This window comes from Chlamydotis macqueenii, chromosome 12, assembly GCF_036417535.1.
Source record: "Chlamydotis macqueenii isolate bChlMac1 chromosome 12, bChlMac1.mat, whole genome shotgun sequence".
NCBI classification, from domain to species: Eukaryota; Metazoa; Chordata; class Aves; order Otidiformes; family Otididae; genus Chlamydotis; species Chlamydotis macqueenii.
Genome location: NC_141567.1, coordinates 17,935,653 through 17,952,618, shown reverse-complemented (window position 1 = coordinate 17,952,618; position 16,966 = coordinate 17,935,653). Strand labels below are relative to the sequence as shown.

The 16,966-nt window shown below is 36.8% G+C and overlaps 2 protein-coding genes across 3 annotated transcripts in view; one reads left to right on the top strand and one right to left on the bottom strand.

The window, feature by feature from the left end:
- LOC147599301 (uncharacterized) overlaps positions 1 to 6,828 on the top strand; it is a 20,068-nt gene extending 13,240 nt beyond the window's left edge. For both annotated transcript variants that reach the window (XR_015259857.1, XM_086756982.1), the window contains 2 exons: positions 2,449 to 2,488; positions 3,301 to 6,828. The gene's annotated coding sequence lies outside the window, so the exon portion shown is untranslated. The remainder of the gene's footprint in view (positions 1 to 2,448; positions 2,489 to 3,300) is intronic.
- Positions 1 to 16,966, bottom strand: part of NRG4 (neuregulin 4) — a 24,635-nt gene extending 7,669 nt beyond the window's left edge. Inside the window, exons 1-6 of the mRNA XM_086756983.1 lie at positions 16,876 to 16,966; positions 16,569 to 16,714; positions 16,072 to 16,164; positions 12,093 to 12,156; positions 11,002 to 11,067; positions 6,880 to 6,973 (exon numbers count right to left, since the gene is read on the bottom strand). Of these exons, the coding sequence (XP_086613109.1) occupies positions 6,880 to 6,973; positions 11,002 to 11,011 (104 nt within the window). The 5' untranslated portion in view covers positions 11,012 to 11,067; positions 12,093 to 12,156; positions 16,072 to 16,164; positions 16,569 to 16,714; positions 16,876 to 16,966. The remainder of the gene's footprint in view (positions 1 to 6,879; positions 6,974 to 11,001; positions 11,068 to 12,092; positions 12,157 to 16,071; positions 16,165 to 16,568; positions 16,715 to 16,875) is intronic.

The following is a 16,966-nucleotide window of genomic DNA, read 5'->3' as shown; positions in this document are numbered from 1 at the left end:
AGCCATTGCACAAAGAATTACAATCATTTATTTTAATTCCTTGCCTTTGGAAATAAAATGGAAGATTTAGACACTAGAATAAAGATGTAATTATAATTATATATTAAAGCTGTGCAACTGATCGAACAGCCACCATTTACTAAGGACAACTTTTCAAAGTTACTATGTTTGACTGCTGGGAGAAGGAAAGGTAGGCAGACTGCTCTGATTGCTTGAGATAATGTTCCAGATATTTACTGTAAGTATAATGGCATTTCAGTAGCCTATTTCTGAAATACTGTAGAATACTTTAAGAATAGAAGTGTAGTTTGAGTGGGGCATTGTTCTCTAGCAAGTCAGAGAGAAGTGCTTTGGAGAGCTGAATAGAATAACAAGGACAGAAAATGGAATATAAAATTCATAGAAGTATTCTTGAATACCGATGAAAACTGGAGAATAATGTAAAGCTAAAATGATACAGGAAGAAAAAATAAATAGGTTTTGGCATTAATTTAAGGCTCATGGAGAAGTTCTAGAGAATGAGTGTAAAGGGAGTAAGTCAGTAGCCTAAAGAGAAAAATGCAAGAGGAAGAAAAGACAGTCTTTCTAGCTGAAGAGTGTTGCATATAGGATTAGGTAAAAGGCTAGGGTTAGAGAACCGCTGTGATGCAGTAGAGTGAGTTGGTGTGAGCAGTGCATGGAAGCCATATTCATGTTCTGCCAAAGCCCATGGAAAAAAAATGGGAATGTGATCCCAGTGTAGTGAAAAGATCACTGTGATTGTCGCCACTTTCTACTAAACAGAAAACAGAAGCAGATGCTTAAGTAGTCATAAGTCTTCATGAGACAGAAGGCCTAAGACGGTAAGGGGAAAACGATAGCCAATATGAATCCAAGGTTATAGCAAAGGGGAAAAGACTTACACTAAAAAAAACTTGCACATATAAAACTTATACATCCTAGATGCTGAACCTATTAATTTTTCTTGGATGTTACAAAAAACTAGTTTTAGAAATATGTTTTCCATGACTTGCCAGTTTGATAGTATCTGTTTTGTGTGCAGTGGATTAGGGATTACAAAGCTACCCATCCACTTTCTCTAGGCTGACCTGTTGACACACTTGCTGAAAGTGATTCCATGCTACGTAGAAAATACTGTCATATAACCCAGAAATGATGGAGGTTTTCATAGAAACAGGAAAATTGAGATATCTTTTGGTTACAAGTAAATAAACAAAATTATAGCTAATGTGACCCTACCAACAGGCTCTGCTACAGTTAGGGCATTTCTGAAAATCCCAGTGTTCAAATATTGGCTTGCACAAGCTTTTATGAAGTCATCAGCACTGACGTACAAACAGGTGAAGGACTATGTTAAATATAGGAGCAAACGATGCTATAAGACAACCAAGAGAGGGAAAGGTTTCTACTGTAAGTCCTTTCCTAAAATTGGTGGGACAGAAACTCAGCAGACTTCAGTAACGAGCAGTGGAACTCACCCAGAAGATCTGCTTATGCTGTTGCATTAGCAGAGCTCTAATAATTTCAGTGGAGTTACACAGTGACTTGCAAGCAAGACAGAAAAGTAGTCTCTACCAAGCATGGGGGCTATGAATATAATCCAGACTGAGGGTATCTATATCGTGTCTCCTGGAGGTAGTCAGTCTTGCTATACCCAGCCTTAAAAGTCACTAGCAACTCATAGTTTATCTTCTTTATAACAGATGCCTGAAAGCAGAGCCCAAGTTAAGCACAATACAATTGCAGTTGTTAATATGGCAGGCAACTCTGCTTCTGCTCTTGAACGAATCAGTGCAAAAGCCAGAGAAGCCTCCTTCTAGGCTATGGTAAGAGGGAGTTACACTAATTAAGTCTTGTGGTCACTAGGCCAGGTGTTGCTGTTGCTCAGCATCATCTGCATGCTATTAGCCTGCTGTTTCAGCACATGCTGTCTGTTGGCTTTACGTGGTACTACTATGTAGCATTCCATATTGGAAATTCTAAGTTCTTAGAGGAAAGACCCTTTTTTTTCCCATTTTAATTACAGCTGAAAGACAACAGCCTTCAAATGTCTGAGAAAAAGCTGCGAGTCTAGTAATTCACATCTTCAGATAGCATCCAGATTTCTGCTCTCCTAGATGCCTGCACACACACCCACACCTCTTGTCAGATGAGATGAGCCAGCCTTAACTGTTGTATACAAACTTACTAGAGGAGCTGTGCTGGAGACAACACACTAACATAATATATGTAAAGAAGCCCACAGAATCTTTCAACAGAGGATATTAATCAAAACTGCCCATATCAGCATCAATATAAGGTGGAAGGAAACAAACTGCAGGGATAAGATGTCAGGAGATGACTAGCGGGTCCAGAATTACATTGATCCTTTACAATCTGATCAGTAACTAAAACATAAACTTAACAGCCCTTGAATAACACACAGCATTACTGCTGTTTTCTTTGCAGATGCAGTGCAAGTGCTCTACTGCCTGACTTAGGTAAGAAGGTAAGGTTTCTTTTTCTTCCAGACTCTAAGGTGGGCATCATAAGCAATTATCTGACAGACTTAAAAAATGGAAGTAGGATTTGAGTCAAATATGCACACAGACTCCCATTGCTTAGTATTATACTATAAGAGTCTTGACTTTAGTTTTCCTTTCCTTTCATCAGGAAACACCTGAATGCTTCCTGGTGTATAAATTACTTGCATGTAAATACAAAGGTCTAAGCAGAAAAAGACAGCTGAAAAATTATCTGGTTGTCAATGCAATTCAGATTACATGGTTGACAGCTTCAAAATCACCACAATCTTTAGTCTGTAGCAGGCTCCTAAAAGTTGTCCTAATCCATGCACTACATAAGGGCATCTAGTAAGTATGAAAAAGAATTTAAACCCAACATGAATAAGCAATGGCAAAGTTAACTGGAAGCCCTAAGCAGCTTTTTAAAAAGTTTCATGTTCAGAGGAGTTTCAGAACTGTTACTCTGAAGCGATATTAATACACTAGAGAGCAAAATAAAACTCATGCTACTACTGGAGTGAAGTTGAAAGAGTGGGTTATTGTCCCCTAGAACGCCCTTAGGTATATATTTGTAAGGCAAGCTTTACCATATCTGGCATGATATTAATTCTGATCACTAATACTTTTCAAATACATAAGATAGTGTTGCATTTTTATATTTTATGTCCCATTAAAAATAAATCATAATTATTGACTTTTTTTGGCTCTACTTTTGTTATGTATTCTAACTTTTGTTCCTACCTTTCAAGCTAAAAGCAGAACTGAAAAATACTAATTGGACACTTTGTGTTTTCAGAAGAGCCTGGAGTATGTGAAAGCATAATTTTGGAGGCACAGAAGGAAGAAAAGCCCAGATGAGTGGGACCCCTTCACTGGCAATTTGCAGTGTTGAAGGCATTCTGAAGGCTTAGTGCACAGCAAGTACATGGGGACATTTGGAAAAGAGAATGAAGAACACATTTCAAAGGAAGAGCCAGAAAGGATGGGGTATACAGAAAGTGATAGAAGGAATTTTGCCTACAAGAAAACTGGGGAGGGATTTTGGCCAAGGGCATATAGTAACAGAACAAGAGGTAATAGCTTTGAACTGTAAGAGGGCAGATTTAGATTAGACATAAGGAATAAATTCATGGTGAGGCACTGGAACAGGCTGCCCAGAGAAGCTGTGGATGCCCCGTCCCTGGAAGTGCTCAAGGCCAGGCTGAACGGGGCTTTGAGTGACCTGGTCTGGTGGAAGGTGTCCCTGCCCAGGGGAGGGGGGTTGGAAATAGATGATCTTTAAGGTCCCTTCCAACCCAAACCATTCTTTGATTCTAATTTCCGTGGGATTTATTGGATTAATATAGGAAAGGTAGAGGAGAGATTGGATTAGGGTACAAGCAAAGGAAAGGGAAAGTGGAGATATCCTTTAACCATACACAGGAACTTCAGGGTGGAAATTTCTAACGTCTGCCTCTGTCCCTTACAGTACTTAGCCTGAACGCACTGCCCTCCTCAGAATATGATCCGTTCCTCAAAAGGAGAGCATTCACTATTAATTTCTATGTGGACTGCCCTCAGAAGCAGAGAGGCTGTGTTTTTGTGATATCATCTGTATTTTGTCTGAAATATAGAAAGAAGGCTCTTAGAAATCTGCCATTTGCAAGACAAAATGGAAATACCAGAGCTTCCCCTCTTAATTCTGCACTGCATGAATTAATGATTATGGGACAGCTGTGCATCAGGTGCTGAGGCAAACAGCTTTCAGCCTCATGTTTTATGATACACCTGAGGCAGCTGCTTTTCCATCCTTCTCCATTCTGCTGCATGTTTATTTAGTACATTTGAGCATTCTTGGGTTTGAATCTCATCTTGTTTATGGTGACAGGTGCACCTTTTGCTGCTGAGAACATTAACTCATTGTTAGTAAAGGAAAGAAAGAAGATGGCAGCTGAGCAACTTCATGTTTTAACACACATCAGCTGTATTTAAAATCTGCTTATGTTGCATGGGGTAGGGGGTGCATGAAATAATGTTTTGTTTCTATTAAATCTACTTTGTGTATATATATATATATATATCTCCATTTCTGAATGGTAAAAATAACTGAAATTCCAAAAGCAAACAGTGACTCTTAATTTATTAACATGCTACAAAATACGTATTTCTAAAGAATGATGCAGTTTCCCTAGCTACACTGTGAAATAACTTCCAGTGATGTTGCATCAGGTAATCTGGACTATGTTTAGCACAACACATTTGTGTAAATAAGTAGCATATCAAGGCAAATGTGTTTTAAGGTATTTTTACAGTTTGTTAAGTCTGTTCTTGCTTCATTTCCCCCTTTAAGCAATGCTGTACTAACGATCATTCAGCCTTTGATTCTCAAACCAATTTAATTTTTCTGTTGGTGGGTGATGATAATTTGAGAACACTTGGAAACTTTAGGTGGGATTTGGCAGAAACCTGCATCAAAGAAACTTTGCACAACTGTGTGATGATGCCAGTCTTGAAGTTCCAAAGCACCAGATATTTTTCTGAATTCTGCTGAATAGTGATGCATTTTTTTCTGTTGTTTCTATTCACATCACTGCTGATTACGAAGATATCTGTGTGTAAACAAAACCTTTCTCATCTATAATTAGCCTTCTCTGACTGATTAAGGAACATGCTTAGAATGAGGACATGCTTAAATAGAATGCTGCTATTTAAACCCCTATAACTTCATAATCAACCACTAGATAGAGAAGAAAAATACTTGATAATTTAAATGCAATAAGATTGCCTGAGTAGAACAGAAATGCTCTTAAGATGTTACTTTTCTGCTTCAGCAGATTATAAAATCCTGTAGTAGAAATTACTTCATTTGGAGCTCTTTTAAAGTGGAAATTACCTACACTGAATAGCTTGTGCTCATGAAGAATGAATTGTTCTGAATATTTCTTACTTCATATTTACAGTTATTGCATTAAATACACATTCCTCATTACACAGTCTAGCAAGAGGTGAGAGGGTGCTTTGGAATTGTGTTTAGTCTAATCATTCTTTTTTCATTTAAGTATTTTAATATCAATAATATGGGATTGCTTCTAGAAAAAAAATCACATGTATTTCAAAGTGTTTTATTTTTTGTGTGTGTGGTATTCATTTTGCATTGCATAAGCTGGCAAGGTTCAGCAGTTACATTGAAAACATCATCATACAGTACACAAGCCTCATCCTCACTCCTGGACCTGATTCATTGTATGACATGGGACAATATGCTTAATGACAGTGGGATGCTGTTTATATTTTGAAATGAGCATTTACCACAAAATTGCCTCTTCTCATCTACTAGATGAGTTTACATGCTTGAGTTTAAATGTTTAAATTGAACTGTCTCAAACAAAAGAAAGAAATAATTTAATTAGGCATCTTAGAAAAATTTTGTTTCTTTCTCCAACTGTTTCATCTAGTTATTGTTAGTTATAGCTCAAGACTGAAGAGGGAGCAGAAGTTGCCATGAAAGATAAAAAGGTAATATCCTTAAGCATATCATAGATGTTAAGGAAACCCATTAAATTAATTGTAATTTATTTTGATGAATTATAACTCAGAATTAGTAAATGCAGAACCATGAAAAAGTAGAATTTAATTTAGCATCTTCTTATGTGTTAGTAAATGAGAAAATAAAAGGACAGGGCTGTATTTATGCAGGAAACGTATCCATATGCAAAAACAGGAAGTGCTTCTTTTGCAGCGTGCTACGTGGGCTTCAAGAGAAGAATGGTCCCATAAACAAATGGTGTAAGAACTATCTATATCTGCTACCTTGATGTTTCTTTATCAAGTGTTCTTTGGCTGTCACTGTAAAGCTGCCTTTGAGTATTTCAGCGAGATTCAGAAAACATAGTTAAGTCTTGAATTCTGTTCTTTTTTCTCCTGAAAAGATTATATTCTTTTTTGCGCCTCCTCATTTTGTTCAGGTCAGGCCATTTTATGTTATTAGAATTTTTGCAATATAATTCAGCTGGAAGAAAAACTGGGAATGTACTTTCTCTTTCTGAATGCCTTTTCTTCTGTCTGTGCTCCATGAGGCAAAGGGTATTTTGTTCTGTATTGTAATGAGGGAGGAAATATGCCTCTAAATATAGATATCATCCTGAATGCATATGTAACTGCATACTGTTGCACCTGTCAAACAAGTATACACATTTATTTTTCTTGTATTGTCATGTCTCTGCAAACTAGATAAGTAATCTGAGCATGAATTACTGAATTTGGAACAGCCATAGGTTATAGGTATTTTGTTTTACATTATGTTTTAACAGTAATTTCTTAAAGAAGCAAAATGGAGACATAGTCTTTAGACAGCTACTGTCCAATACTTAAACACACAAACTTTAGTTTCACTGACCTGCAGAATGGACTGGATACTGTAGGAATCATATAACAAATCCCTCCATTCAGACAAAAAGACGCATAACTGGTGCCACAGAGTTCTTCATGATCTTAAAAATAAGACCAAACACAGAGAACAGTAGAGATTTCTGTATTTTTATTAATAAAAGGAGATGTTAATTTTACTTTTGGGGAATGGGGGTGGCTTCCTGGAAAAAAAAAAGAAACCAAAACAAACCACCACACACAAACAAAACCACCCTATGAACAGCAGTATATAGCACTACCTATCTTGCAGAATTGTTTCATGTAACAGTATGCAGTAACATCACAAATTTATCACCATACCAGATGTAAAGCACCTAAATTATAGGAGTGAATGCAAAATTTCTCTTGCAGAGAAGGAACTTCTGAATTCTCTGTTACTTCATTTGCCTTTCATGACCACAGATCCTACTGAGTACAGTAATTCACATGATAACTTCATGTGAAGTCTGGCTTGTCCTGTTCCAGTGGCACAAAGTATCTTTGGCTTAACTGGCTTCTATGAGAGAATCAGAGTCAATACAGGTAAACCCAGAATAGTCTCAGCTGTGGACCAGGACATTCTGAGACTGCTCCAGGCTGTGTTAAGAGCTGAATCGTAGCACAGTTGGACACCACCAGGTTTTCCTACCCCGATTTTTAACAAACAGCCTATGAAGTGTCACTTATGTGAAGACTGCTTGTTACAATGTAATTTCCACAGACCTCAAAAAGGCTTTTTTTCTAACTCAGTAGGCTTCTTATATGAATTTTTAGTGTTTAAACACAATTAGGCATTCTAATAAAACCTCAAACTAATGCTGGCACTCATGGCAGCAGTTGTCCATTTTACGCTTAAATAGAATATCTAACTGTGCCATTTCATTCTTTTTGACAGCAGTCTAAATTTGGAAGCTGGACTGCACATACTTACACATTTAATGCGCCAGTAACTCATTTTATATATACACATATATATTTTTTTATATTTCTTCAAGCTTATGAAACCACAATATCTCAATCAAAAGAAAAATAGAGCAGTCTTCTGACATCAGAAGTGTGAGAATCAGGTGTTACCTCACACTTCAGGTGTTGTTTTTGCTGTTATTTCTTCCAGAAGTTCTGAAAATAAGAATTCTGCTGTCTCACTATTTATGTATAGAAGACAGGTTCTATACAAAATATAGTGTTGTTAAAGAGGAATCAAGATTTTAATTTTCTTATTTGTCCTTCAGGAAAAAGAGTTAGAGTTCCCCTTTATTCCTGCAGAAAAAAAGTGAGAAGTGTGGCCATAAAGACAGTCTACCCTAGACATAGCTTCTACAGCTTTGTATATAAATAAACCTAAATTTTCTAACAGTAGCAGAAAAGCTTAGCTACTTCTAACCCTGTGCAACAAAAAAACATCGTGTATCCTGCTATCCTCTAGACCATCTCTAGTAATTCCACTCTCTCGTGTTTTCATACCTTCTTCCATTTTGATGGTGGCTTATGGACACAGGAGTGTGAGGAAAGTCCTTTTACTATTTTAAGATAAAGGCAGTTACACCACAGAGCTCAACAGGAGTTCAGTTTCACGTTCACGTTATCAAAGTGCTAGCATCCAGATGGTAACTGGACCTTTTTGCATGTGTGCAGATAAATTAGGGAGCTGGAGGAGGCGGGGAGGTAAGGCTGGAAAGATTGTTCATGTCTGACCTTGTTGCACTGGCTCCGGATGTGGCATAACAGAAACGTGTGTTCTGCCCTACCTTGTTAGAAGTTAAACCGAAATTTATTTTAATTCTGAAGCTTTCTGTGCTTGTCTACTGGCAATTCATTTACTGCAAGTTCACTATTAAAAGACTTTTAAAATTATTTTGTATGGGTAACAGTATAATTCCAATAGGAATAAAATCGTAGCAGAAAAGAACAAGAAGGTTTTTAAACAAGAACAGAAATTATTTTACTTTAGACTATTCAAGCATAACAGTGGAACTTCTGTGACAGCATAATTAAATTGAAGGCTACATCCTTCCTTAAATGGAGAGAGGACATTGAATATATGAATGGTGTATCAGGTTATCTATACAATTATAAGAATCAAGAGAGAAAAAGCAAAACTCTCAACTTTGACCTGCTCTCAACTCTATGAAGCAGCTGAGGGAGCTAAGTGTTGTTGAAATTCTACCAGATGGAAAAGCAAGATGAAAGAAGGTAGGCCCCAAAGAAAAGTCCCTTTAGACAGCTCGTGGAAAGCCTTCAGATAGTCTCATGAGAATTAATGAGAACTTGTTAACCTCCTTAAAATCCTGCCTTATGTTTTTATTTACTTTCTTCATCTTTATGCAGAAATAGGCCTGTCTCACACTGGTATAATGGTAGACCACTGAAGAAAACTAAATGCCTTGAGTAATCCAGGTCTCAGAACATTTGGGAGAATGATTCTCTCACTGATACGGAGTAATCTGTATTAAGGACCAGCTCTGCAGCCCAACTAGACATTTCTGTTCTGGCAAAATACCTCAGGCACTCTGTCTTAGGCCTATTAGAGGAAAGCAAGAGAGAGAATAAAAAGCACCTAGGAAGCCTTCAAAAACCTTTTAGATTGTAATTACAGACAATTTCTCTATCGGCTATTTTTTTCTAGAGCTAGACTTGTTTCCAGTGCTGAGGGAAAAACAGTAACCTCAATTTTACCAGTAATGAGATATTTGAAGAAACCTCTATGTCCATATAGATCAGGTGTCCCATTTTCCATCCAACTGTGCTTTTCATTAATTCTATTTCGTGTATTAACTTTCCTACTGCTTCTTGAAAGTACCAGACTAGTACAGTATAAAGTAGATGACAGAATTATGAAAGAGAATGAAAGAAAATTCAGGATGGTCTAATACTAAAAAACCCCATTATTAATTACTAGTTGTAGTGAGTTTTGCTACCAGGCAAAAATATATATTATTGTACTCCATACCCACTTTACTGAAATGCAGTAGTTTGGATCAAATTTGAAAGCTACAGCTCTATATTTATAGACAGGAAAGTATGGAGGCAACAGTTTATCCCTTTAAATTTATAGTCAATGATGCAAAAGAGTATACTGGAGAATCAGAAGGGGTTCAGTACAAGCCAAAGCCCAATTACATTAGCATCAGTGAATGTGTGATGATTTTTCATGAGGTAAGTCAATACATTACGTTAATCTAAAAATGCAAATTGTATGCTTTGAAAGTCAAATGTATAGTACATTCAGACTACCATAATAAAGATGGAAAAATTGAACAAGTCAAGTGACGATGTGCAATTAAAAAAAATACAAAAAGATTTAGCTTTTCAATTAATACAACTGTAGGAACTCTATCAATGTATGTTCTACATTATAAATATATAGCTGTATTTTGAGATATCCTTCTATGTGAGAGACTAAATAAAGAGAAGTAGGGCACAAAGGTTACTTTTTAAAAAAGTTGGGTTTTGGTGGGAGTAGAAGTGAAAAGGCATGAAACAAGAGCGTTCTTTCTAACGCTAGACTGTAAATACTTAAAACGGGCACAGGTAATAGCAGCCTCTAAATACACTGATTCTCAATCATTCTTTTTGAGGACATGCACAAAAATTTGTCTCTAAACTATCTTGGCTGTTTGCATTTAAACTTTTGTCACCTGACTGTCCTATCTATTAAAAAGAAAAACAAATAAAGGCTCAACACCACCTTAACCCCCAAAGAACCAAGCCAGCCTTGATAATCCACATGTTGACTCAGCTGTCTTGCCTAGCCCAGAGGCTAAAATACTACAGACTGTCTAATCCTGAAGTCTGCTAAAAGAAAAGGGGGAGGAGTGGGAAATGTTGACAGAAGATAAAGAGGCTGATGTATGCTTCCTCACTTATATGCAACTTTGGACTGCATGCTAATCAATCACGAACTGAAATATTAGGGCTGATCAAAGCAAACATCTCCCGAAGAGAATCTGTACCATTGACTGGTGAACTCTAGTTTGCTGACTAGTAAGTGGAGACAGCCCTATGGAGCAGTAGTGGCAATTCAAATGGCAGCTGTCAAAAATCAACCCAATTTTAATGAATTCTAATTATGTATGTATACACATCCAAGAAAAGACTTGGAAGAAATTACCTGTTCGCATATTATTCCGACAACAGTTTTTATTCTTGGTCAGAGGCTATTCTTCTAAAACGGCACCTAAAGACAAACATATAAATTTAGCATGTCGTTTTTCATCCCGGTGACGACTTTCCCTGAAGCTACAGCTATTGGAATGCATCTTTCAGTGTTGCTGCTAAGACATTTGTTGTACTTTGATGGGAGTATACTCTTATATGTATGTTCCATTAATTCAGTTAAGGGCAAACATTCAACTGTACTGTCAAGTTCAGTGAACTCCTAAGGGCAGTACTACAGAGTAAAATCAAATTCACACTAAACCATGTTTAAACAATGAATACTTTTTTCAAACTGCCATGCTTATTCAGAATTGTAATACCTGATGCTTTTAGACAATCTAAATTACTGTTTCTGGCTAGCAAATTAAATTGACATTTGCTCCTTGAAAGCCAGTGCATACAACTGAACCAGTCCTCAGACTGATAATTATTCAGTCAGGTAAAATCTTGGTGGTGGAACTCTTGCATTTCACAAACAAGAACTTCCCAATTTGTAATTTCTCAGAGAGAATGTGTGTGTTTCACTTGAGTGTTTCTCATGTCTAGTTGTCAGGTGAAATTAGTAATACAGGCCATGAATTTAATAGCACTCAGCAAGGTCAACACTTGTAAAATTATTTTTAAAATATGGAATAGAAACTCTCTGCCTGGACAAAAACCAATCTTCCCTTGACATTGCTAAAAAGCAACTTATTCTGTAGACATGCTGACTCTCTAAGCATCTAATGTTGCTATGTTCTGTTTTCTTGTAAAATATAGTCAACTTTCATCATACCAAACAGGTTACTGAACAAGCTTAACACAATAGATCTAATTATTTAATGTTTGCTCTTTTTTTTTCTTAATTATACTTTAAAGTGTACATAAAGTAAATATTTAAGCAAACTGTCCTATATTGGAAGAAAGATTTTTTCCCATTAAATGTTCAAATAAAATAAATTAGCCACTTTACCAGAAGTAATTGCCTGTACTTCACCTTTTAGTACTAGACAGGCAACTTTCTGTAGAGACCCATTTTGCAAGGTAAAATGCATTTGTACTTACTGTATAAGCGGGCAATTCTGTTTTTCATGGGACCTCAAATGGCTTCTCTTGCTCTTTAAGTGTCCTGTCCATACAAGAAAATCTGAAATGGCAGTTCCCTGTGATACTGGGCTGTAACAGCAAGGTCCCCACCCAAAGGCTGTCCTCGGACTGTCTTGCAGATATGCAGCTTTGCTTACTTTGTGTACACAACCAAGTACAATTAACATAGCACGTGGCACAAGGAAACAAACCAACATGATTCACTTCAGAACTAAAATCCTGTTTTTAAAAAAATTAAATCATCCTGGAGATGGTTATTCTTAGCAGTCAAGATCTGGATTCTATATGTGCTGTTAAAAAGGCTTCAAATTTACATATAGTGCAATGTGGGTGAGGTTACAACAAAGACAAACATGCATACAGAGGCCAAGTACAGTACAGGGTAACACCCCATTATGCTCACAGAATCACTTGCATATTTTTCTAGGGTTACCAGTACTACTATTTGTTGCTGAATTCAAAACATTCACATAATAGAATATATATAAATTGCATCATAAAAATACAATATGCAGCAGTCAAAAATCTGGTTTAAATTTGTATTTTCTTGGTGGAAGCAGTCCTTCTAAATTTACTTTCCCTTTAGTCAGAATGTGCCACAAAATTGTATAATATCCAATAGCTTTCATAACAGAAAATATAAATAGGATATGTAACGTAAATTTCAGACTAGCGCCTTTTCCAGATTTAATTAGGATATGGGTCTGCGAACAGACAAAATAACTTGATTTTGCTACTTCCTTCATCGTATTGTCAGTATGCATCTCTACCTGTCTGGTGCTGCTACTCTTATAAGTTGAACTTTTTCAGGAGATGCTTAAATCCAATGATCCAGCAGAAAGTAAGCTGACAGTTTTCTACCTCATCAGCGTGTTAAATGGATGCATGATGCACCTCATCAGCTGTTTGGACTAGGACTAATTATTACATGCACTATACATTGTTTATAAGCTGACTGTATAGAACAAGACAGTTTGAAGAAGGCTATGGGACTACTAGTTGTTTATTTTCAAACTTGGTTGCCTGTATATTCAAGGAAAGAGAGAATGGCAAAGGAAGGGGGTGAAAATACTTCCTAAATCCAAGAGGATGTTATGTGTGTGCATAATTCTGATCTTTAGGTTCTGATAACAAGTATCAAAATTTAGGTACAAAGATCACTTTCCAAAGAGATGTTGCTGACGACATTCACAATTGTGGCTTTTTTTTTTTTTTTCCGCCAGACTGAAAAGTAAATCATTAGGTAGTCATGTATTTGTATGTAACTGTTTTAGTCTGGGCTGCTTGTTGCACTGTTAACAGAAGTTTAAGTGTATATCAGTGTCCTAAAAAGAATAAATGGGAGACTCTATCTCACTCGAAAAGTAAGCTGATATATTGTAAGGAAAATGAAATGCTGTAGTGGAAATTGTTGCTAAACTCTATTCTAACTTGCTTACATTGGTCTGTGCAGTGAACTGGTAGTAGAAACACAAGAGATCATTTGTGCACCTACCTAACCCTTTCCAAACTCAGTGTCTTCTTTTAAGACACAGCTGTAGCCTATGCTCACAGAAACTATGAATCCAATTCTATGAATGCTCAAACGATTATCTTGCATGCATCTTGGGAGTTTGTGAAAGATTATTTTGTATATCAAGTTAGAATATTTTAATCTGAAATTTAAAATATAGCCTGTTTTGCTGTGTGCCAGCTTTTTGAAAAAACTTCAGATCAATTCTACTGTTTTCCCCATATCTTTGTCATCTAAATTGATATTAATAATAATAATACATTGTTTGGAAGATTACATTTTATACATTAAAGTTAGGTCACCTGTGTATACAGATACATACTGATACTACTATAGCCTCTTCAATTACTCGAAAGTCCTGTGCATCTTTATTTTCATAGTCTGAATCTTTAACAAGGGCTTCAGTTTAGGAAAGGATTTAAATCACGTTTAGACTTAACCATATCCTAAATCACAAACTTAAAGCATGTTCACGTACTTTGCTGAATGAAGCATAAACTCTACGTGTATGTGTGTGTCAGACTGAACACTGCAAATGTGGTGGTAATACTGGGTTACTATTCTAGTAACCCAGTGTTTCTTCTCTTCTATCAGAGAAGCCACAAATTAAAGTGAGCCACATAAGAAAATCCATACACCCTTGTGCTTCTTGGGCACTAAAACAGTAGAGGTAAGAATACAGTTGATTGGTTTTTTTTAGGAACTGCTATTGGATTTCAGGACAATTTGAGCACTAGGACACAATACTGCAATGGGTTCAGCTCTTTAGCAAAAATATGTGCTACCCTCTGGCCATACAGGAGGCTGGCTGGAACAAGTCTTGTGAGCTCATTAGATTTGTCTTTCAATGAACCTGTGTGCTTTACTCCCCATATATTTAAAACAGAATCCTTATTGCCACTTATTTTAGTGCACTTTTAATGGCTAATTATTCTAAGCATCCATGAGATGCAGGATCCCCAAAAGATGATAACTGGAAGTCTTAATGAGCACAGGCAGATAAAAAGAAAGCGCTGAGTAATTATTTGGGTTTTGTTTTATGGTTCTTTGCTATTCAAACATTCTTAAAATTATTCTCTATATAAACTTTCCCCAAATTAAAGATCATTTCAGTCACATGGCTATTTCAAATATACATTGTTTGTTCATTTAGATTAAGTTGCACCTTACAGCTGTCTTCAAGAATGGAATTTTACTGCATTATGTATTCTTTTTTAAATTCCAAAAGAGGTAAAAATCTCATTCTGCCCCAATACCTAGCTCAAATATTTGTGTCATGAAAATAATGAAGGGAAAACACTTTAAAAATTGCACCATCTGCTTAGTAGGCTAATCAAACATAAATTTCCTTCCGAGATGTGTCCTTGATATCTATCAATCAGGTAGTAGTCTATGCCTCTTATTTTCTCAAAGAGTCAGGAAGCGTGGAAGTGTCCTGAGGTCTTGTTAAAAGGAGTCTGTTCATTTCCGTATCTAGGTGTTAATTTCTAATACCCTCACCATATTAAGCTCATAACTGATTTTAGCACAGAAAATTGTTAGGCGTCAGAAAAATTCTATCAAACTGCCTGAAACAAATGGAGATCTCAATAAGGAATAAATCAAGATGACATATTACAGCAAATTTGTGTAAGGACAACGTGTTACTCAAATTTAAACACTGCAAGTTTTTTTTAAGATGAGACAGCCACAACGTGAAGGAACTCTAACAAAAGACGGAAGCAAAGGCAGATGCCAGAGAGCTCACAAGTCTCAACATGGCTGTGATTGACAGGTGAGTTTTTTTAATACAGTTCTTCAAAATTCTTTCCATTAGTTTCATGAAATGACAAAAAATGACTGAGTCCTCTTGTCTTAGGAATGCCTACAGAAAAACTTTAAGTTTACACTGTGATTATATCCACTGAAGTATGTTTATGATTAATTATATTCTAGAACAGCTGGTAAAACTGTTGTAATGATGTCGAAATCACAGTTTGAGACATTACAGTAAATTTAAAGGAAAACTTGGTAAAATTTCATAAGTAGTTTGCATCCAAGTGCAAATTCCCATCTGAAACCTCAGTTCTACTGTATGAGATTAATACAGAAGTTGGCAAAGCTACATTTCAGTTGAGGCTTCTGTCAAAAGTAACTACTGTAGTCATACTACATATTTGTAATTTTGAGATAGAGATTCCAGTCTCGAGCTTGTGTGTGCTTATGTGGGGGGAATTAATAAATTTTAGAAGACACTTGCATTAAAAAAGTAACTATCAAGCTTGAAGAAAAAAAACCCGCAACACTATTCTTTCGTTCTCTGTGCTTACTGATTTCCTCTATGGCACTTTCACTCCCAAGTTTCATCCCTAAGTTCTCTAAGAAATCAACCAAAATGTAATACAACTTAAATGTTCTCACTGCGTGATTAACTTTTATTCATACCTCAGCAGAATATGGTGTCCATCAGAATGTCAGCTCTCAAATGTCAGTAATCTCAGATGCAAAAGTCAGAACTCAAAAAATCTGTATTACAGACTGGCATACAAGAAGACAGTCTGGCACATGGACGTTTAATAAAATATACTAGTATCACTTAAATAATTTTGACATACTAAAAATATGTATATCATAAGAGTTTAGATATTTACTTTTACATGGTAGTCATCAGGAGGCTTGTGTAACTAGTGTTCATCACACTGATTTTGATTTTTTTAAGCTAAACATCATCCCAACAGGAATAACTGCTGCCAACACCAGCTATTCCACAGCTACTCAGCACAGGGGAGAGAACTATTAAAACTTGGATGTCAATGTCTTTTTAAAAATGTTTTAAGCAGGTTCCTAACCTTGGTGGTTTTTTACTTCCTCTTTTTATTTTTTTTTTCATTTGCATTTAATTTTGTGTTGAGTTAATTTGTTCTACTTAAACCACAGCTTACCACAGCAAGCGGGTATTCTTAACTCTGCTGGTGTAATCTTTCTCAGGCATGCACAGGACAATCTGCTGAATCAACGTAATCTCTAATCTGCATGGTGTAATCTCGCAGCTGCTCGCTCCGTGGGCAGTTATGTAATCCCGGTGTCCCTAAAAGCAAAACCAACCACAACAAGAACAGGCACAACTTTAACAGTAACGTCGTCGAAGCCCCGGCGCGCCTCGCGGGGCCACCCCCGCCCCATTCCCCCGGCAGAAACCGGCCCGCAGCCCCTCACACCGGGGCCCCCCCTCGCCCCACGGCCCACCACCTGCCCGCCACCGTCCCGGGGGGTCGGCGATGGCGGCTCCGGCCGTGAAGGGACCTGCGGGGGGAGAAGGGGCAGTGGCGGGAGAAACCGC